General features: G+C 44.2%; 1 protein-coding gene across 1 annotated transcript in view; it reads right to left on the bottom strand.

The window, feature by feature from the left end:
- The window catches only part of STK31 (serine/threonine kinase 31), a 267,629-nt gene extending 248,500 nt beyond the window's left edge, over nt 1-19,129 (bottom strand). Inside the window, exons 1-2 of the mRNA XM_089673219.1 lie at nt 19,102-19,129; nt 18,558-18,610 (exon numbers count right to left, since the gene is read on the bottom strand). Coding sequence (XP_089529345.1) covers nt 18,558-18,610; nt 19,102-19,129 — 81 coding nt within the window. The remainder of the gene's footprint in view (nt 1-18,557; nt 18,611-19,101) is intronic.
- Nucleotides 19,130-24,085: the final 4,956 nt, after the last annotated feature.

The following is a 24,085-nucleotide window of genomic DNA, read 5'->3' as shown; positions in this document are numbered from 1 at the left end:
TTATTGCACCTGTTTGACTCTTTTAGTAATAAATCTTTCTTTCTGAAAGTGTTAAACTGTTTCTAATCGCTTACTTGCAATTCACGAATTCCGGCCTTTTGAAGAGACGCTACTGTGTTTGTTTAATCCTCTGCCCAATCGGCCTGCGGTGACCGTATTGGACAGGCGACTTTTCAACCATTACAGTGTATATTGGATAAAGAGAGTTTCCCCTTTCTCTGTACAAAAAGGGGTGGTGGCAGTGAAGGGTTAGCTGCATAATAACCCGACCCAGTAACAAGCGCATTCAGGCTGCCGGTGCGTCGATTGCGTTCCATTAGCTGGACAATCGTTGTGCAGGGCGCAGCTGAGTGTGGCATTGTTAAGCACGTCACATCACGGTTTTAGATCGGCCGGTCCTTTGGTCACGAGTTTGGTGAGAAGATCTGAGGTCTAACACCGTGGGCGTGACATATTGTTGGTCGCGGTCATGCGATTGTCGCATGTTGAGGGTGGCGATCGGGCGACCGTGACAATGACGAGTTGTGTTTCTACCAAACAGTTCTATTTTGGTTTCATCTGACCATATGAAATTCTCCCAATCCTCTTTTGGATCATCCAAATGCTCTCTAGCAAATTTCAGACGGGCCCGGACATGTACTGGCTTAAGCAGGGGGACACGTCTGGCACTGCAGGATGAGTCCCTGGTGGCGTAGTGTGTTACTGATGGTAGCCTTTGATACGTTGGTCCCAGCTCTCTGCAGGTCATTCAGATTTTTGCTCACCGTTCTTGTGATCATTTTGACCCCACGGGGTGAGATCTTGCGTGGAGCCCCAGATCAAGGGAGATTATCAGTGGTCTTGTATGTCTTCCATTTTCTAATTATTGCTCCCACAGTTGATTTGTTCACACCAAGCTGCTTGCCTATTGCAGATTCAGTCTTCCCAGCCTGGTGCAGGTCTACAATTTTGTTTCTGGTGTCCTTCGACAGCTCTTTGGTCTTCACCATAGTGGAGTTTGGAGTGTGACTGTTTGAGGTTGTGGACAGGAGTCTTTTATACTGATAAGTTCAAACAGGTGCCATTGATATAGGTAATGAGTGCAGGACAGGGGAGCCTCTTAAAGAAGAAGGTACAGGTCTCTGAGCCAGAAATCTTGCTTGTTTGTAGGTGACCAAATACTTATTTTCCACCATAATTTGCAAATAAATTCTTCCCAAATCAGCCAATGTGATTGTCTGGATTTTCTCATTTTGTCTCTCATAGTTGAGGTCTACTTATGATGCCAATTACAGGCTTCTCTCATCTTTTTAGGTGAGAGAACTTGCACAATTGGTGGCTGACCAAATACTTTTTTACCCCACTGTGTGTGTACATACACACACACACACACACACACACACATATATATATACACACACACACACACACACAGAATTAAAAAAAAAAATTCAGGAAATCACATTGTATGATTTTTAAAGAATTTATTCGTCTTACACTGCTGAACACAAGTATTTGAACACCTAAGAAACAGCAAGAATTCTGGCTCTCAAAGACCTGTTACTGTGCCTTTAAAAAGTCCACCTCTACTCCACTCAATCTAACTTAGTAGCACCTGTCTGAGCTCTTTAAAGACACCTGTCCACCCCACAGTCAGTCAGACGCCAACTACTACCAGGGGCAAGAACAAAGAGCTGTCTAAAGACACCAGAGACAAAATTGTGGACCTCCACAAGGCTGGAAAATGCTACAGGGCAATTGCCAAGCAGCTTGGTGAAAATAGATCAACTGTTGGAGCAATTGTTAGAAAATGGAAGAGGCTAAAGACGACTGTCAGTCTCCCTCGGACTGGGGCTCCATGCAAGATCTCACCTCGTGGGGTATCACTGATAAGAAAGGTGAGGAATCAGCCCAGAACTACAAGGGAGGAGCTGGTCAATGACATGAGAGATGGGACCACAGTTTCAAAGGTCACTGTCGGTAGAACACTACGCCGTCATGGTTTCAAATCATGCATTGCACGGAAGGTTCCCCTGCTCAAGTCATCACATGTCCAGGCCCGTCTGAAGTTTGCCAATGATCATCTGGATGATCCAGAGGAGGCATGGGAGAAAGTTATGTGGTCAGATGAGACCAAAGTAGAACTTTTTGGTCTAAACTTCACTCGTCGTGGTATTTATGTGAACCATCTATGTATAAAGGAGAGTAAGGCCCATGAAAGAAATGAACAAAAGCAGTAAAGGAAGTGGGCCAAAAGGGTCCCAAACAGAAACCATTAAACAGTATACATCCAAGGGAAAAGTGACCCCAGAAAGATCTCAAGGTAAAAACGGAAAAGGTGAAGGGGATATTAGTTTAGAAAGTAGCCCTAGACTATCGTTGGGACTAAATGTTAGTACTCAACAAACAATAGGAGCCATGGAGATGAGAGACAATGAAAGTGAACTACAAGTACCAAACAAAAAAGAAATGGCAGAGATGTTTAAAGATCTAGAGAAAATAATAAAACAAGAAATGGCAACTATTCGAAATGACCTGGGGCAGGTGTTTATGAGAGTGGAAGAAATGGAGAAAAGCAAAAATCAGGCTCAAAACATCGAGGAATTAGAAAAGAAAAGAAAGAATATGGGGAAAATACAGAAAAAAAATGATATATAAGATGGAGGTACAAGAAAATTGGGACAGGAGGAGTAACCTTAGGATAAGAGGAGTCCCAGAGAATGCAAAAGGCGAAACACTGCAAGAATTAGTAAGAAAAATATTAAACTCCATAATGGACAGACCTGCCCTAGAGGTGATTGATTTGGAGGATAATCGTGAGAGTAGGAAAGCGCCAACAAGGCACTGGGAAAGAAAAATCAAGGGATATAATTGTTAAATTTAACAAACATGGAGATAAAGCAGCAATCTGGAGAAAGATCAAAGGAAAAGCAGCAATTAGATATGGAGAAATGGATATCCAGATATATGTGGATCTTACACCTGAGACTCTGTGGAGAAGGAGATCCTTGAAACCCCTTCTAGAGCAGGTGAGGAAAAAGAATGTGTTTTATAGATGGGGGACCCCAGCATGTTTAATTGGATGGAAAGATTGAGTTACAGCTTATTTGAGATTTCCGGAAGACCTGAGAGACTTTTGTGAAAAACTTGAGTTGCAAAGAATAGAGATTGCCGGATGGGAGGAAGGGGAGAGAGAGATAGGAAAAATGAGACAAGAGGACTGCCAGTCTGCCAGAGGGATGAAGTAGGGTGGGGAGGATGGGGGGGGAGAGAGGGTTGTGGGATAATTTTTTTTTTTTTTTGTTCTCATGTCTCTCTCTTCTTCCTTGCCCTTTAGTCTTCTTTATAGAAGGATATTTAGTACTGTTTTCAAGAGGTACCTGGAATTATGAGTTAATAAAAGAACGGAGGGTACTGGGGAGGTGGAGGGAGGAGGAGCCATCCATGGGCGGAGTTTGACCCTTAGTAATAATTCAAAGGTGGGGAGAGGGTCCCACAAATGATTAGTAGGTATAATAGTTGCCTAAAAATGGGAAGGGGGGAAGGGGTATTGATATTAGGGTTAATACTCTGCAGGATCGAGAGGGGTACTAAAGCAAGGGAAAAGAGGAAGAGGATTGGTAGGGTAAAGGAGGGATATAAATAAGATGGAAGAACTACAAGTTATCACATACAATGTAAAAGGGTTGAATTGTCCTGGGAAGAGATTTAGGCTATTTAAAGAACTACACCATAGAGAAGCTTCAGTGGTTTTTTTTGCAAGAGACACATATTGAGATAGAATCTAAGGTTAAGTTAAAATCTAGAGATTATCCAATATGGTATTATGCAGATTCCCCGATTAGGAGAGCTAAAGGGGTGGCAAAAGGGTTCAGAAAAAATATAAGATTTGAATTGGAGGATAGAAAAGTGGACCCAGAGGGGAGATATCTGTTTTTGAAGGGTAAAATACAAGAGGTGGAGTATACAGTAGCTAATATATATTGTCCAAATAAGAAGCCAGAGATGTATTTGAAAAGGGTGTTAAAAAGACTGATGGATTTTAAAAAGGGCTGTTTGATATTAGCCGGGGATTTTAATTTCTGTATGGACCCACAAAAAGATACAACCTTTTCTGTGCAGCGTGAAGGGAGTAGATCTCTGAGATTACTAAAGAAGCTGATCCATGAGTTTCAATTGGTGGACTCGTGGAGAATTATGCATATGAAGGATAGAGACTATACATTCTTCACAAATGCACGAGACGTACTCAAGGTTGGATTATATATTGATAGAACATCGATTTTTAGAGTCAATGGTTAAATTAGACATAGGAGCAATGACTCTTTCAGACCACGCCCCTGTTTTGAGAATGGGATGGGGAAGGAGGAAAACAGATGGGGTGGGATGGAGGATGAAGCACTTCTCCTGGATAAAGATACCGCCCAGAGGATTGGGAAAGAAATTGAGAGATTTTTTAGAGAGAATGAGACAGAGGATGTGTCGATAGCTACAGTATGGGAGTCTCATAAGGCATATATAAGAGGTATCCTGATTGCTGTTGGGGCAAGAAAGAAAAGAGAAAGGAGAGAGAAAATAAGTAGGCTCTTAAAGGATATATCTGACCTGGAAAAGACACACAAAAATAGTATAGCAAAAGAAATCAAGCAGAAGATAACAAAAAAAAAAAAAAAAAAGGGGAGTTAGAGACTTTGATGGAGGAGGAGAGAAGGAGAGTATATAACAAAGTGTTAAGTGAGAAGTATAAATGGGGAGATAGGCCGGGAAAATATCTAATGAGAGCCTTAAGGAAAAAGAAAAATAGGAATTATATTGATAAAATAAAAAACCCTAAGGGAGAACTGGTTCATTCAAATAAGGAGATTGCAAAGGTATTTATGGATTACTATAGAAGGCTGTATAATATCAACCCCTATGACATAGTAAATATGGAAATGAAAAAGAGAAAAAAAAGAAAGATATATTTAAAAAATGGGGGTCTACCGAAATTAAGAGATCAATTAAACTCCCTTGAAGCAGAAATTACACAAGAAGAAATAAAAGTAGCACTAAAAAGCATGGAGAAAAGGGGGAAAAGCCCAGGACCAAATGGTTACACGGCGAGGTATTATAAAAAATTTAGTGAACAATTGATCCCCAAACTAGAGAAATATATGAATGCCCTGGGAGGAGAGATAGATATGAGGAGAGACTCTTTACAGGCTCATGTGGTACTGTTACATAAGGAATGAAAAGACGCTTCACAGTGTTCTAACTATAGGCCAATTTCACTGTTGAACTTAGACACCAAGTTATATGCAAAGGTCTTGGAGAATAGGTTGAAGGAGCTTATGCCTAAATGGATACATGGAGACCAGGTGGGCTTTGTCCCAGGAAGGGAGGGTAGGGACAATGGGTTGAGGTCCCTGATGCTTATTCAGAAAAGTAAAAAAGGGGAGGTACCGGCGGTGGTTCTTTCAACTGATGCCGAAAAAGGCCTTTGATAGAATAGATTGGGGCTTCATGATGGATACCTTGGAGGCTCTGGGAATTGGAATTAGAATGAGGGAATGGATTAAAAAGCTATATAGGAAGCCCTCCACAGTGGTAATAGTAAATGGGGAAAAAACAGAGCCCATTGAAATGTCAAATGGAACAAGACAGGGTTGTCCTTTATCCTCATATGTTATGTCACTGGAGCGCCTTTGTTGTCAACAATAAGGAAGAATGGAGATATAAGGGGAATTCGGATAGGAGATATAGAGCATAAAGTGGCGGCCTTTGCGGACGATTTGTTGTTTTATGTGGGGAATCCCAGGATAACACTACCAAACCTAATGAAATCGTTGAAGGAATATGGGGAACTATCAAATTTAAAAGTCAACCCAACAAAAACTGAGATCCTAAATTTAAATACCGTATATACTCGAGTAAAAGCCGACCCGAATATAAGCCGAGGTACCTAATTTTACCACAAAAAACTGGGAAAAACTATTGACTCGAGTATAAGCCGAGGGTGGGAACACCAGTGGGAAGAATCGTGCCTCATCATTGGTGTCAGTAGGAGGAATAGCGCCCCATCATTGGTGTCAGTGGGAGGAATAGCGCCCCATCATTGGTGTCAGTGGGAGGAATAGCGCCCCATCATTGGTGTCAGTGGGAGGAATAGCGCCCCATCATTGGTGTCAGTGGGAGGAATAGCGCCCCATCATTGGTGTCAGTGGGAGGAATAGCGCCCCATCATTGGTGTCAGTGGGAGGAATAGCGCCCCATCATTGGTGTCAGTGGGAGGAATAGCGCCCCATCATTGGTGTCAGTGGGAGGAATAGCGCCCCATCATTGGTGTCAGTGGGAGGAATAGCGCCCCATCATTGGTGTCAGTGGGAGGAATAGCGCCCCATCATTGGTGTCAGTGGGAGGAATAGCGCCCCATCATTGGTGTCAGTGGGAGGAATAGCGCCCCATCATTGGTGTCAGTGGGAGGAATAGCGCCCCATCATTGGTGTCAGTGGGAGGAATAGCGCCCCATCATTGGTGTCAGTGGGAGGAATAGCGCCCCATCATTGGTGTCAGTGGGAGGAATAGCGCCCCATCATTGGTGTCAGTGGGAGGAATAGCGCCCCATCATTGGTGTCAGTGGGAGGAATAGCGCCCCATCATTGGTGTCAGTGGGAGGAATAGCGCCCCATCATTGGTGTCAGTGGGAGGAATAGCGCCCCATCATTGGTGTCAGTGGGAGGAATAGCGCCCCATCATTGGTGTCAGTGGGAGGAATAGCGCCCCATCATTGGTGTCAGTGGGAGGAATAGCGCCCCATCATTGGTGTCAGTGGGAGGAATAGCGCCCCATCATTGGTGTCAGTGGCAGGAATAGTGCCCCATCATTAGTATCAGTGGGGGGAATAGCACCCCATTATTGGTGTCAGTGGAATAGTGCCCCATCTTTGGTGTCAGTAGGAGGAATAGTGTCCCATCATTGGTGTCAGTGGGAGGAATAGTGTCCCAACATTGGTGTCAGTGGGAGGAATAGTGTCCCAACATTGGTGTCAGTGGGGGGGTGGAGGAATAGTGCCCCATCGTTGGTGTCAGTGGGGGGGAGGAAAAGTGCCCCATCGTTGGTGTCAGTGGGGGGGAGGAATAGTATCCCATGATTGGTGTCAGTGGGGGGTGGAATAGTGCCCCATGATTGGTGTCAGTGGGGGGGGGGGGAATAGTGCCCAATCGTTGGTGTCAGTGGGAGGAATAATGCCCCATCATTGGTATCAGTGACACCAATGATGGGGCACTATTCCTCCCACTGACACTTGCTGACCCCTGTTCCAGTATGGTGCTGCTGCAGCCAACATATGTGGTTGCAGCAGCACCTAAGCACGGCACACTTACCTGCATCTCCTTCACTCGATTTTCGCGGGGCCGCTCAGCTCCGCCTCCTCGCCGGTGATTGGCCGCCTGTGTGCCTTTCCTGAGCTACAGTTCTGGCGGCCAATCACCGGTGAGAATGCGGAGTCGCGCGAACATCCAGTGGACGAACCGAATGAAGGAGCAGCCGCGCTTCCTGGACCGGATCGTCGTGGGACCGGAGCCAGGTAAGAGACAGCAGCCCCCTGCCCACCCCTGTACTTACCATAGTTTCCCTTCTGTTGGAAGGGGGGGGGGGAGCCATCTGCAGACGTTGACTCGAGTATAAGCCGAGGGGGCCGTTTTTCAGCACAAAAAATGTGCCGAAAAACTCGGCTTATACTCGAGTATATACGGTATCCCAAAAAGGGAAAGAGAAAATACAAAAGGAATTCCTCTTCATTTGGAAAGAGAGATATAAAATATTTTGGAGTAAGACTTACTGCGGCGTATAAGAATCTGTATAAACTAAACTATATTTCATTAGTAAATGAAGTGAAGGGGGAATTAAAAACTTTAGAAAAAGAGGAATTCCATCATGAATAGGACGTATAAACCTGGTAAAAATGATAATAGTACCGAAAATCTTATATAGATTTCAAATGATCCCAATAAACTCCCAGAAGCCTCCTTCAAAGTAATAAAAAGAATGATAACAAGATACATTTGTAGGAATAAAAAACCGAGGGTATCCTATGAAATATTAAGTAGAGATAAAGGGAAGGGAGGTCTGGGAGTTCCAGATATTAAGAGATATTACAAAGCAGTAATATTAGGGAGAATTTTTGATTGGACGTTCAATTTAGAGGGGAAAAGTTGGGTAAAAATTTAACATACACTTAGTGGAAGTAATTTGAACAGAATTATATGGTTACCAGCACAATATAGAGGATTAGAGGATTTAAGTTTGTACACTGTAAATGTTTTAAGGGAATGGGATAAAATACACAAATACAGTTGTGACCAAAATTATTCAACCCCCACTGAAATTGAGTGTTTTGGCCAGTTTGACATTGCTTTTGATCATTCAGTCATCTTGCTTACATTTACATTAAAGAGGCACTTGTAGGTCAGACAAATATAACATAACAGTTATAATGAAATAACCACAAATGTCTTTTCTGTGCTCACAGCATTATCAGTTTTATTCAACCCCCAAGTGACATTCAATCTTAGTACTTAGTACAGCATCCTTTTACAGTTATAACAGCTTTTAAACGTGAAGCATAGCTTGACACAAGTGTCTTGCAGCGATCTACGGGTATCTTCGCCCATTCTTCATGGGCAAAGGCCTCCAGTTCAGTCACATTCTTAGGCTTGCGCACTGCAACTGCTTTCTTTAAGTCCCACCAGAGGTTCTCAATCGGATTTAAGTCTGGTGACTGCGATGGCCACTCCAAAATGTTCCAGCCTTTCCTCTGCAACCATGCTCTAGTGGACTTGGAGGTATGCTTGGGATCATTGTCCTGTTGAAAGGTCCAACGTCTCCCAAGCCTCAGGTGTGTGACGGACTGCATCACGTTTCCATCCAATATCTCCTGGTACTGAAGAGAATTCATGGTACCTTGCACACGCTGAAGCTTCCCTGTACCTGCAGAAGCAAAACAGCCCCAAAGCATGATTGACCCTCCACCATGCTTCACAGTAGGCAAGGTGTTCTTTTCATCATAGGCCTTGTTCTTCCTCCTCCAAACATAGCGTTGATCCATGGGCCCAAACAGTTCTAATTTTGTTTCATCAGTCCACAGAACACTATCCCACAACTTTTGTGGTTTGTCCACATGGCTTTTGGCATACTGCAGTCGACTCTTCTTATTCTTTGGAGACAGCAAGGGGGTACGCCTGGGAGTTCTGGCACGGAGGCCTTCATTACGCAGTGTGCGTCTTATTGTCTGGGCTGAAACTTCTGTACCCACATCTGACAAATCTTTTCTCAGTTCCTCAGCAGTCACACGGGGACTTCTCTCCACTCTACGCTTCAGGTAGCGCACAGCAGTCGAAGTCAGCATCTTCTTTCTGCCACGACCAGGTAGCGTTTCAACAGTGCCCTTTGCCTTGAATTTGCGAATGATGCTTCCTAAGGTGTCTCTTGGTATGTTTAACATCTTTGCAATCTTCTTATAGCCATTGCCCTTCCTGTGAAGAGAAATCACCTCTTCTCTTGTCTTCCTGGACCATTCTCTTGCCTTCACCATGTTTGTAACCACACCAGTAAATGTCTAGAAGGAGCTGAGTATCACAGTCATTTTAAAGCTGCCTAATTGGTGCTTATTATGCTTGATTGCTGCTCGGTGACATCCACAGGTGTTTTCAATACCTGATGGAAAGCACCTGTATGAACCTCTGTTCTTCAGAGTGGTAGTCTTTAAGGGGTTGAATAATTGTGGCAATGAAGAAACCACATAAGAACCATTTACTACTGTATTACATAAACAATTGATGTCATTTTAGTTGCATTTGGGTAGTTACAACGTCCTTGTAGGATTTGATTCTGAATACAATTCCAAATGTACACTATAGTCCCTAAACCCCTTTACAGCATTGGGGGTTGAATAATTTTGGTCACAACTGTATATGAAGTGGGAATTTAATTCTATACTAATGCCACTAAGAAATACAGTTTTTTTTCCCCCAGGTAGAGAGGAGATAACAGGTAGATGGTTTAAAAAGGAAGATGTACAACTAAGAGATATAATGGGGGAGGGGAAACTGAAGCCCTTTAAAGATTTGGAAAAGGAAAAAGGGAAAGTTCTTCACCAGGTTAGATGAGTGGCGTTATCACCAATTAAATTGTTTTTAGGGAAACCTCCCAAAAACCTTTGAGAATGAAAAAGGATTGGAATTTGTTTGAAAGGTTGTTGGATACACGGGGGGATGGGAAACACGAAACAGCCAAAATATATAGAATCCTTACAAAATTAGACACAAACACTAAACCAATGCACATAGTGAAATGGGAAAGAGATATGGGGGTGGTATTAGATGAAGAAAAATAAAAATAGATTCGTTTGTAAGATTGAAAATGTAAGTTTGAGGGATGTAGAAATAAATTATAAATGTTTGATAAGATGGCACATTACACAGAGTGTAGAAAGTAAGATAAGTGGGGAGAAATCACAGTGGTGTTGGTGAGGGTGTGGGGAAGTGGGGACAGTGTATCATATTTGGTGGGAATGTCCAAAAATCCAAATATTCTGGAAAACAATAGTACATTTAATAGAGACCATTACTGAAATGAACATTGGGTTAGATCCAGGGATGTGTTTGTTGCATAGTTCAGAGCTATCAGTTAGCAAATACAAGAAATTAGGTTTAGGGTACTATATGAATGCTGCAAAAAGTCTGATCCCCAAGTATTGGAAGAAAATAGAAATACCGAAGGAGGAGGATTGGATAGAAACAGTGAACTGGATTAGTAAAATGGAGAAGCTATATTATATGCAGGAAGATAAGTTGGAGGCATATTCCGCAAAATGGGAAAACTTCGCAGTAAATGGGAGAAAGTGAAATGTAGAATGACATAGAATGGGTAGATGGGTAGGATACGCTTGCTTTAGATAAAAGGCAGTGAAGAATGCAGAGTGGGGTTTTTTTTTTTGGGGGGGGGGGGGGAAGGTAATGTTTTAAGAGGGGAAAAATAAAGAATAAAATAATTTTGTATTTATTATGAATGAGATGAAAGTGTTTTGTTATTACTATGAAAAATCAAATATTTAAATTAAGAAAAAAAAAAAAAAAAAAAACTAAGTGCGAGACCAGAAATCCTTTTGAGCTCATCAGACTTGAAACTGCATAACCCCAGGCATCTTTGTGGGCAAGTACTTATTTACCTAAACTTCTGTTATCCATTTGCTGTGCTCTGCATATTTTTTATATATATATATATATATATATATATATATATATATATATATATAGTAACTAAGAGATAGATATATATTTATATATATATATCTTAGTTACATCTTTTACTGTAAATATTTTTATTGCACCCATTTGCCCTTTTAGTAATAAATCTTTCCTTCTGAAAGTGTTGAACTGTTTCTATAGCGCTTTATTACAATTTACGAATTCCTGCATCTAAAAGAGAAAGCTACGGTGTTTAACTCTCTGCATAATCGGCCTGCAGTGGCCGTATTATGCAGACGATCATCTCAACCATTATGGTGTTTTAGCTGATATTGCCGAGTTTCCTCTCTGTACAAAAAAAGAAGGTGGTGGCAGTGTGAAGGGTTAATTGCTTAATTAACCTGACCCAGTAACAATCGCTCAGGCTGCCGGTATATCGATTGTGGTCCAATTAGCTGGAAAATCGTTGTGCAGGGTGCAGCTGGGAGTGGCATTGTTACGCACGTGACACAGCGGTTTTAGATTGGCTAGTCCTTCAGTCACGAGTTTGGTGGGAAGGGCGGGGATACTGACGCCGCGTTCGTCACATGACATTTATTGCAAGTAAAACAGATAAACGGTCACTCACGGCTAATAGAAGTGTGCATGGAAATAATTGGTATGCTATCTCCATAATCTCCAAAAAGTTTAACCACTAGCCTACAGGGCACTTATACCCCCTTACTGCCCAGGCCAATTTCCAGCTTTCAGCGCTGTTGCACTTTGACAATTGTGCAATCATGTAACACTGCACCCAAATGACATTTTTATCATTTTTTTGAGACGTAAAGCTTTCGTTTGATGGTATTTACTCATTACTGGGTTTTTCATTTTTTGCTGAACAAATGAAAAAAGACCACAAATTTGGAAAAACATTTTTTTTCTTAGTCTCTGATATACAATTTTGCAAACAGGTAATTTTTCTCCTTTACTGATGTGTGTTGATGAAACTGCAGTGATGGGCACTGATAGGCTGCACTGATGGGTACTGATGAGGCAGCACTGATGGGCTCCATTGATGGGCACTGACAAGGAGGCACTGATGAAGCAGCACTGATAGGCTGCACTGATGGGTACTGATGAGGCAGAACTGATGGGCACTGATAGGCAGCACTAATGGGTACTGATAGGCTCAATTGATGGGCACTGGGAGAGGAGACAACTCTGCATGTAGTTTACAACAATCTCAGTTAACTTTCAGGGGGACAATTGCGTGGTCATGCAACACTGTACCCATATGAAATGTTTATCATTTTTTTGTGACAGACAGAGCTTTATTTTGGTGGTATTTAATCACCTCTGGGTTTTTTATTTTTTCTTAAATCAAAAACCACTGAAAATTTTGAAGAAAAAAAAAAAAACGTTTCTTAGTTTTTGTTATAAAATTTTGTAAATAAGTGATTTCTCTCCTTCACTGATGTGCGCTAATGAGGCTGCACTGATGGGCAGTGATAGGCTGCACTGATGGACACTGATAGGTGGCACTGATGGACACTGATAGGCGGCACTGAAAGGCAGCTCAGATGGGCACTGATGTGGCATTGATGTGCACTGGTAGGCACTGAAATGTGGCATTTGTGTGGCACTGATGGGCACTGGCAGGTGGCATGGATGAGCACTGATGGACACTGACAGGTGGCACTGTTGGGGCTACACAGATCAGGACACACTTTTCATCAGTGCACATGCCCCCTCTGATGGATGCCGATTACTGGCTCTCCTCTCGAGCTGTCAGCGTGACAGCTCGTGGAGGAGAGAAATGCCGATAACCAGCATTAACCTATTTACATGCGATCACCTGTGATTGGACACAGCTGATCACATGACCGAGCCAACATCTTCGGCTCTTTCCGTTGATCTGTGATCCGCTGTGTCTGAGGGACACAGCGCACCGCCGATCGCTCCCGGAGCCGCACATACGCGGTTAGAATGGGAGGACGTCATGACGTCCTCCCAGAATGATAGAACCGCCTTGCGTTCGTCATTTTACTATATGGAGGGCGGGAGGCGGTTAAAGGGACATGGCAACATGTTTCGAAGCAGCCACCCCTTTTTTCTGCCCTCAACATGAGGTCAGTGCTTACTGTGCTGTCATTGGTGGGCCAGGCCCCTTGCCAGATTCCTGCAACCTGACAGCCTGCACTGGAGAGACAGCATTCCTATGTGAAGGCAAACATCTACTAGCCGTGAGTGGCCACTTGTCTGTTTACACTCTAAATGTGATATACTATACTTAAATTGCATTCTATTTTGTGCTAGTTTGAGATGTACCACCATCTCTGAGACATGCTGCAGTGAGCAAGCTGGATTAACCCTTGATGCGCTGGTCCATTCCATATGGATTTTTATGGACTGTATATTACCAATTAGTAATTTTTGTTCATGCTGTATTATAAGGGCACATCGCACCATTTTTAATAATTCTTTGAACACAAAATAAGACTGAGGAAATCAGCTGCAACTGTTCCAAAATACTGGGGTCATTAAGGATAGGTGTATGTTCTCTAATAATTTGCCTGGTTTATTTAGCAATAGTCTGGCAAACAGACATGGCAGCAATTGACAGCTGCAGGGCTGGACCTGAAAAGGCAAACAAATTATTTAAGAGGGCTTCAAAATGCCTATCAACAGAATCCTAACAAGAGGAAACATCCTCAAAAGGAACTGTAAGGGGTTTATCTTTTCAAGATTAGTACATACCTCTTGTACTATACTTTCAATCTGTGTGTAGATGCAAACAGTCTTTTTTGATGTTGCCAGCCTCTTAGTGCCCATGGTGCCTTGTTTTGGCTTTGGAGACTTGTGGCTCATGATATGCAGGGGATGGAAAATCAGCTTCTGCTACAATATTGTCTCCTCCCTCACATCTCTCCAGTTCATCCTTAGACAGATTTGGAGACTCCGATTCATGATCAGCATCAGTGTAGCAGCCCTGGAAACCGAATTCTCTAGCAGCGCAGGTTTTCAGAATTCAGACATAGTGACAGAAATCTGCCTTTGTTAGATACAGTACCTTGAAAAAGTATTCATACCCCTTGGAAATTTTCCAAAATTTTGTCGTGTTACAACCGAAAATGTAAATGTATTTTATTGGGATTTTATGTGATAGACCAACACAAAGTGGCACATAATTGTGAAGTGGAAGGAAAATGATAAATGGTTTTCAAAATTTTTTAAAATAAATATCTGAAAAGTGTGGTGTGCATTTGTATTCAGCCTCCTTTACTCTGATACCCCCAACTAAAATCTAGTGGAACCAACTACCTTCAGAAATCACCTAATTAGTAAATAGAGTCCATCTGTGTGTAATTTAATCTCAGTATAAATACAGCTGTTCTGTGAAGTCCTCAGAGGTTTGTTAGAGAACATTAGTGAATAAAGCATCACGAAGGCCAAGGAACACACCAGATAGCTCAGGGATAAAGTTGTTGGAGAAGTTTAAAGCAGGGTTAGGTTATAAAAAATATCCCAAGCTTTGAACATCTCACAGAGCACTGTTCAATCCATCATCTAAAAATGGAAAAAGTATGGCACAACTGCGAACCTACCAAGACATGGCCATCCACCTAAACTGACAGGCTGGGCAAGAAGAGCAGTAATCAGAGAAGCAGCCAAGAGGCTCATGGTAACTCTGGAGGACAAGCAGAGATCCACAGCTCAGGTGGGAGAATCTGTCCACAGGACAACTATTAGTCATGCACTCTACAAATCTGGCCCTTATGGAAAAGTGGCAAGAAGAAAGCCATTGTTCAAAGAAAGCCATAAGAAGTCCTGTTTGCAGTTTGCGAGACGCCATGTGGAGGACACAGCAAACATGTGGAAGAAGGTGCTCTGGACAGATGAGACCAAAATGTAACTTTTTGGCCTAAAAGCAGCGTTTTGCGGAATGTATGGCGGAAAACTGACACTGTACATCACCCTAAACACACCATCCCCAACGTGAAACATGGTGGTGGCAGCATCATGTTGTGGGGATGTTTATCTTAAGCAAGGACAGGGAAGCTGGTCAGAGTTGATGGGAAGATGGATGAAGCCATATACAGGGCAATCATAGAAGAAAACCTGTGAGTCTGCAAAAGACTTGAGACTGGGGAGGAGGTTCACTTTCCAGCAGGACAACGTCCTTAAAAATACAGCCAGAGCTACAATAGAATGGTTTAGATCAAAGCATATTCATGTGTTAGAATGGCCCAAAGTCCACACCTAAATCCAGTTGAGATTCTTTGGGAAGACTTGAAAATTGCTGTTCACAGATGCTCTCCATCCAATCTGACAGAGCTTGAGCTATTTTGCAAAGAAGAATGGGCAAAAATGTCACTCTAGATGTGCAAAGCTGGTAGACATACCCAAAAAGACTTACAGCTGTAATTGCAGGGTAAGGTCATTCTACAAAGTATTCACTCAGGGGGGCTGAATACAAATGCACACCACACTTTTCAGATATTTGTAACAAATTTTGAAAAGCATTTATCATTTTCCTTCCACTTCACAAATATGTGCCACTTTGTGTTGGTCTATCACATAAAAACTCAATAAAATACATTTACGTTTTTGGTTGTAACATGACAAAATGTGGGACAATTTCAAGGGGTATGAATGCTTTTTCACGGCACTGTAAAGTCATTCTAAAGGCTTATTTTTTTTTTTTTTTTTAAACAAACATGTCTATACTTACCTTACTTACTTGCAGTGGTTTTGCACAGAGCAGCCCGGATTCTCTTCTTGAGTTCCCCACCGGTACTCCCGAAACCCTCTTTTCTGTTGGGTGCCCCCACAGCAAGCATCTTCCTTTGTGGGCACCCAAGCATGTGCACTCCCCAGCCGCTGCTCAGTGTGTCCTTTCACAGAGCAGAGTCTCAGCCCTCCCCTCTTCTCATCGGGATAGCCGAGACTCCAGTGCACTTCGCTAGATCGACAGGGGGCTTAGGTGAGTACTGGGGGGACTGGGGGGGATGCTGCACAGAGAAGGTTTTTTTACCTTTGTGCATAGAATGCATGCAGGTAAAAAACCTTGAGCCTTTACAACCACTTTAAAGTTTGATGGTGACCATTTGTGGACTGCAGGCTTAAAGTCATTCCACAGGTTTTCAATGAGGTTTAGGTCTGGGATCTGACTAGGCCATGCAAGGACATTCATCTTTTTCTCCTTTAACCACTGTGTGGTCATTTTTGCTGTGTGCTTTGAGTCATTGACCTGTTGTAAGCCTTCTTTCTATTGACAACTTTCTGGCAGAGGGCAGCAGATTTTCCTCAAGATTTTGATGGCATTTTGCCCGTCCATTTTTCCTTCTAACCTGACAAGTTCTCCAGTCCCTGCTGCAGAGAAACACCGTCCATACCAGGATATTACCACTTCCATGCTTTACTGTAGGAATGGTGTTATTTGGATGGTGAGCTGTATTCAATTTCCGCCAGAAATATTGTTTAGTGTTGAGGCCAAATAATTAAATTTTAGTTTCATCTAACCAGAACACGTTTTTTCCATATGGCCTCAGAAACTTCAAGGTGCGTTTTGGCAAAGTTCATTTGTGACTGCATGTGGTCTTTCTTGAGTAGTGGCATTTTTCTTGCAACTCTTCCATACAAGCCACATTTGTGGAGAATTTGTGATATTATCGTCACATGCAATGACCACACTTTGCCATAAATTCCTGCAACTGCTTCATTGTTGCTGTAGGCTTCTTGGTAGCCTCTCTGACCAGTTTCCTCCTGGCTCTTTCATCCAGTTTGGAGCAACATCCTGATCCAGGGAGGGTCTGCGTTGTACCAAATACCTTCCACTTCTTAATAATACACTTCACTGTGCTTCTAGGCATTGATAAAGCCTTTCATTTTTTTTTCTCCCGACTTGTGCCTGTCCACAACTAAAATGCTCCAGGAAAGCTATTTAATGCTGAATTAATCAAAATGACCACAGCTGAAAGTCAAATGACTATGCGCCATTGAGAAGGTGATTAGCTACACCTGAATGGGCTTACAAGTCATTTTTAGAAGGGGTGATCCTTTTTCAAACTGATTCTGTTTTTGAATTTTTTTTTTCTCACGTTGGTGGTATATCCTTCACTTGGATGGAGTAAATACAGCTGGATAAAACAAAAACTGTGCTGTCTTTCAGGCTACAAAGCAACAAAATGTGATTATTTTAAATGAGGGTGATTCTTTTCTATACCCACTGTACATGTGTTTAGCTGTATCTAGAATGTCTAATCAGATCCTGAAGACAGAATTCTATTTTCTATAAACACAGCAAAACAGAACGCACCTAAACACAGGTAAACGCAGTATAAAAAAGGTATCACTGAACATTACAGGAGTTTATATGCAATTACAAATGTCCTCTAAAAGCATATAAATGCAGGTTTAGCAGTGCAAGTGTGAATGAGGCCTTAGACTACACCTGTGATCTGTACTGTACGAGAAAGAAATACACATTTTAGCATCTGGGAAAAAAACAAAAATTGGTCCAGTAACGAAAAAGTTAACACGTAACTCCAGACAAAACTTTTTTCTAGTTTTGGATAGAATACTGAAGTTTAGGGTTTATTGTCGTTTGTGTCCCCATTCAGTAGACCTAAACTTGCCATTTGTCATTGGGATCATTATCACCAGTAGCAAAGATGAGGGGCAAATAAAAATGTTATAGTCATCAGAATACACAGAGAAGGTATATCATTCTAAGAGGACACCTACTGCAGTGATTAATTTCAGACGGAAAGGAAGTGAAATCTGAGACAGTAGTACAAAGTTGACAGAGGTTCTAACCAATTCCACACAGTCCAAAAAACAAAACTAAAGTTTGGGTTGGAGTAACGTGTACGTATAAAACACTTATTTTTTTAATGGAATAGGGTATTTTTGCTGTCTGTATCTAGCTGGGAAACCTTAACTTCCTTTCTTGGAGATAACAGAAAGTAAAAGGGACCTCCTCCTCCTCCCTCCCCCAAAGTGTGAGGAATTCTGCCTCAGTGACAATGCTCACAAGGACAAATAGACAAATCTTCCCAGTGGAGACACAGACCATAATACATTTGGCAGAGGGAAAACTCTTCCCTACTCTAGCCAAAACTGCTAATAGTTACGTACACTACGTCCAATAGGTTAAAGTTTTCCAAACTCTCATTCATTAGGTATTTTTCTGTCCGAGGACCAGGTGATCAGGATGCTTGAGCTTATTCTTGAGGATTATAGCTAACAGCTGTGTTTCCTGTTGCTGACAAAACCAAATACCCATATGCATTACCTTTCGTCCATTTTCTTTTTATACTTTGTCTAGATTATGTAAAGGCAAAACTTTTAATAACAGCGATAACCTACCTGTCCCCAAAATGTCACAGCATCTTCCACATGAGACACATACACATCTTCTACTGCAAGGGAAAAACATATACAATTAAGAGACAAAACTAAACAAAAAAGATCTATATATTTAAAGCTGACCTTTCACCAATTTTCGCTCTGTTTCTTCTCCCCCTCCCTCTTGCAAAATTGCATATGAATACTGCTTGTTTCATATAGTATCTTACTTTTACAGGGTTACCAAATTATTCCTCACCTTTGACAAAGGCTCACAGTTTCCTAGGATATCTGTCACACATCCCAAGAGGCTTTTTGACAGTCTACTTAGTACCTACAAATCTTTTGCTTGCACAGCAGCGAAACTGCAGGGGGTTGTCTGTAAATCAAGAAATGACAGCCACCCCTAAAATGCTGGACTATCTGGTCTAGTAAGCACGTGTTTTTTCCCTGCGATAACCTACAGGGATAGTACTTGGAGTAGCTGATTTTAACTTTGAATAGGCAAGAGAAAGGTCCTCTATAAGGTGACTAGGTAGATGCTAGATTGGCTTATTTACATTACCTTTGTTGTATGAAGATTCTCCATCCATGTTTCAAACCTAGTTAAGAAAAAGCAGAAAGGCGTTAAAAGCAAGTTCGTAAGATCACAATCAAAAAACTTAAAAAGATAATAAAATTAAATTATTTTTGTAGTTTTAAAATGCAGAGCAAGTCTCTAAATATCCTCTATAAAATAACAATAGTTCGTTATCTGAAATTGAAAGATCTTATTTTAAAATGTAAACAATGTAAAAAAAAAAAAAAAATCAAATCGCTGAATTCAGGTGTGTGCCCCAATTGTACCCAGCCAACTATAATATATTGAAGTAGCACTTGCTTTTTATTTTTCTTTCACATATGCAGTGTTAGAAGCATGAGAGCACCAGAAGACATATGGAAATTGCAGCATGTGATCAGTTAAAAGATAATTCCACTTTCTGCACCACATTACAAGGTGTAAAATGAGAGCATGTGAGGGTTTTTCTCCCTCACAGCAGCTGTCATTTTAGAAATCACTACAGCTGTGTGGGGCTCCACCTGCACAATCACGCAACTCCTTTACCGAGACCTGTTAATGAATTACAATTCCAATCTGCCACCACTGCAGATGAGCCTGTACCTCCCACCAGTGCAGTGCTTACTGCACTCATAGTCCATTAACACTTCCCTCATCTATCTTACTGAGAGGGGAGATGGAGGAACTCATAGTCCACTGACACTATCTCCAGCTCTGCAACGAAAACTACATACCTCGTTAGAGAGGACAGGAAGAAGAAACTACAGAAGCCTGGCACTGCACCTGTGATCTACTGATCAAAGTTGCAATGGTCTACAGATTGCTTTTTTCCTGTAAACACCTGTGCTTTTATTTTTATTTTGTAAGAGGTGAACTTAGCTTTTAAAATGTATGTAAAATGATTTGTTTTAGATAAAAGTAGAAAATGGTTAAATGCCAAGTTCACCTTTTTTTTTTTTTTTTTTAAATTCCACCTCCCTTATGTACCAGTTTACCACTATTGTACTTCTGTTGCAAAAAAGATAAAGCTAAGTATTTTAGGATAGCCTTACCTCCATAGAAAGGTTTGTAACTTTCTTTGGATGCAGAATTAGGACATGGAAACTCTGTATCCAGTCAGGCAGGCCCTTGCACTTCATAATTTAATTACCGTATTTTTCGCTCCATAAGACGCACCTGACCATAAGACACACCTAGGTTTTAGAGGCAGAAAACAGGAAAAAAAAATCTGAACTAATGGACTGCAGACACAGTGCAGGGGATGACCAGAGACTGCGGACACAGTGCAGGGGATGACCAGAGACTGCGGACACAGTGCAGGGGATGACCAGAGACTGCGGACACAGTGCAGGGGATGACCAGAGACTGCGGACACAGTGCAGGGGATGACCAGAGACTGCGGACACAGTGCAGGGGATGACCAGAGACTGCGGACACAGTGCAGGGGATGACCAGAGACTGCGGACACAGTGCAGGGGATGACCAGAGACTGCGGACACAGTGCAGGGGATGACCAGAGACTGCGGACACAGTGCAGGGGATGACCAGAGACTGCGGACACAGTGCAGGGGATGACCAGAGACTGCGGACACAGTGCAGGGGATGACCAGAGACTGCGGACACAGTGCAGGGGATGACCAGAGACTGCGGACACAGTGCAGGGGATGACCAGAGACTGCGGACACAGTGCAGGGGATGACCAGAGACTGCGGACACAGTGCAGGGGATGACCAGAGACTGCGGACACAGTGCAGGGGATGACCAGAGACTGCGGACACAGTGCAGGGGATGACCAGAGACTGCGGACACAGTGCAGGGGATGACCAGAGACTGCGGACACAGTGCAGGGGATGACCAGAGACTGCGGACACAGTGCAGGGGATGACCAGAGACTGCGGACACAGTGCAGGGGATGACCAGAGACTGCGGACACAGTGCAGGGGATGACCAGAGACTGCGGACACAGTGCAGGGGATGACCAGAGACTGCGGACACAGTGCAGGGGATGACCAGAGACTGCGGACACAGTGCAGGGGATGACCAGAGACTGCGGACACAGTGCAGGGGATGACCAGAGACTGCGGACACAGTGCAGGGGATGACCAGAGACTGCGGACACAGTGCAGGGGATGACCAGAGACTGCGGACACAGTGCAGGGGATGACCAGAGACTGCGGACACAGTGCAGGGGATGACCAGAGACTGCGGACACAGTGCAGGGGATGACCAGAGACTGCGGACACAGTGCAGGGGATGACCAGAGACTGCGGACACAGTGCAGGGGATGACCAGAGACTGCGGACACAGTGCAGGGGATGACCAGAGACTGCGGACACAGTGCAGGGGATGACCAGAGACTGCGGACACAGTGCAGGGGATGACCAGAGACTGCGGACACAGTGCAGGGGATGACCAGAGACTGCGGACACAGTGCAGGGGATGACCAGAGACTGCGGACACAGTGCAGGGGATGACCAGAGACTGCGGACACAGTGCAGGGGATGACCAGAGACTGCGGACACAGTGCAGGGGATGACCAGAGACTGCGGACACAGTGCAGGGGATGACCAGAGACTGCGGACACAGTGCAGGGGATGACCAGAGACTGCGGACACAGTGCAGGGGATGACCAGAGACTGCGGACACAGTGCAGGGGATGACCAGAGACTGCGGACACAGTGCAGGGGATGACCAGAGACTGCGGACACAGTGCAGGGGATGACCAGAGACTGCGGACACAGTGCAGGGGATGACCAGAGACTGCGGACACAGTGCAGGGGATGACCAGAGACTGCGGACACAGTGCAGGGGATGACCAGAGACTGCGGACACAGTGCAGGGGATGACCAGAGACTGCGGACACAGTGCAGGGGATGACCAGAGACTGCGGACACAGTGCAGGGGATGACCAGAGACTGCGGACACAGTGCAGGGGATGACCAGAGACTGCGGACACAGTGCAGGGGATGACCAGAGACTGCGGACACAGTGCAGGGGATGACCAGAGACTGCGGACACAGTGCAGGGGATGACCAGAGACTGCGGACACAGTGCAGGGGATGACCAGAGACTGCGGACACAGTGCAGGGGATGACCAGAGACTGCGGACACAGTGCAGGGGATGACCAGAGACTGCGGACACAGTGCAGGGGATGACCAGAGACTGCGGACACAGTGCAGGGGATGACCAGAGACTGCGGACACAGTGCAGGGGATGACCAGAGACTGCGGACACAGTGCAGGGGATGACCAGAGACTGCGGACACAGTGCAGGGGATGACCAGAGACTGCGGACACAGTGCAGGGGATGACCAGAGACTGCGGACACAGTGCAGGGGATGACCAGAGACTGCGGACACAGTGCAGGGGATGACCAGAGACTGCGGACACAGTGCAGGGGATGACCAGAGACTGCGGACACAGTGCAGGGGATGACCAGAGACTGCGGACACAGTGCAGGGGATGACCAGAGACTGCGGACACAGTGCAGGGGATGACCAGAGACTGCGGACACAGTGCAGGGGATGACCAGAGACTGCGGACACAGTGCAGGGGATGACCAGAGACTGCGGACACAGTGCAGGGGATGACCAGAGACTGCGGACACAGTACAGGGGATGACCAGAGACTGCGGACACAGTACAGGGGATGACCAGAGACTGCGGACACAGTACAGGGATGACCAGAGACTGCGGACACAGTCCAGGGATGACCAGAGACTGCGGATAGTACAGGGGATGACCAGAGACTGCGGATAGTACAGGGGATGACCAGAGACTGCGGATAGTACAGGGGATGACTGCTGACCTTTGGGGGGGGGGGGGGGGGAGCGGGTACCTGAATTTGACAGATACCCGCTCCCACTTCCGCAGAGTTGTTCTTTCATCTTACCTGTTCCTCTATCCAGCCGCGCGCTGTCTTCCCGACTTCTGTAACGGCGCTCGGCATGACAGCCGGGTGCCCAGTGCGCATGAGCGAGAAGCACTTGCGCTTTGGGATTGGTCCGGCGGCTTCTGGGATCTGTCATGTGTCCCAGGTTCCCGCTCTACCATTCACAAAAAGCAACGCTTCCTGCGCACTTGGCACCCGGCTGTCATGCCCACACTACAGAAGCCGGGAAGACCGCGCCGCTGGATAGAGGAACGGGTAAGATGAAAGAACAACTCCACGGAAGTGGGAGCGGGTATCTGTCAAATTCGGGTATCTGTCAAATTCAGGTACCCGCTCCCCCCCCCTCCCCAAAGGTCAGCAGTCATCTCTATAAGGTCCCGCTGTAGAGCTGAGCGGCCGGCCCGGTATTCTGACACGGCGGCAGTGGAAATACCGGACCGGCCGCTCCATATTCGCTCCATAAGACGCACTGACATTTTCCCCCCTTTTTTGGGGGGGAAAAAGTGCGTCTTATGGTGCGAAAAATACGGTACTCTGTTTTAAACACAGAGTAATTAAATTATGAAGTGCAAGGGCCTGCCTGACTGGATACAGAGTGATTAGATAGACAGGTGTGTCCTCATAGTTTTGGTAAATGCAATCATTTTGTGTCCAGGCAGGCTCTTGCACTACATAGTTGATGGTAGATCTAAAAGGAGATTGTACATTCAGACTATATAGCATATGGTGAGCTTTACTTCCATTTTCAGTACTACTATCTGTATGTAAGTATAGAGTTGGGTGGAGGGAGGGGGAGAGCAGGTGCAGGGTGTGTCCTAATGAGGTCAGCTGGTGAATTACTTCCTGTGTCTTAACCGGTTTCATGTCCTAAATATACATACCAGGAAGTCACTAACTTTTCTATGGAGAAAACTGGAGGCCAAGGTAAGGCTGTCCTAAAAGCTACAGTATATCTTTTCTGCAACAGAAGTACGTGAATGGTATATTTGAGGACAACTTTCGCTTCCGATCGCAGCGGAAGTGGGAGCGGGTACCTGTCAAATTCAGGTACCCGCTCCCCAAAGGTGCCAATCCTTAATGGGAAGCAGGGGACAAAGCA

This window comes from Staurois parvus, unplaced genomic scaffold (genome assembly GCF_062004578.1).
Source record: "Staurois parvus isolate SC_StPar_1 unplaced genomic scaffold, SC_StPar_1.0 ptg000136l, whole genome shotgun sequence".
NCBI classification, from domain to species: Eukaryota; Metazoa; Chordata; class Amphibia; order Anura; family Ranidae; genus Staurois; species Staurois parvus.
This window is presented reverse-complemented; position numbering and strand designations above follow the sequence as displayed.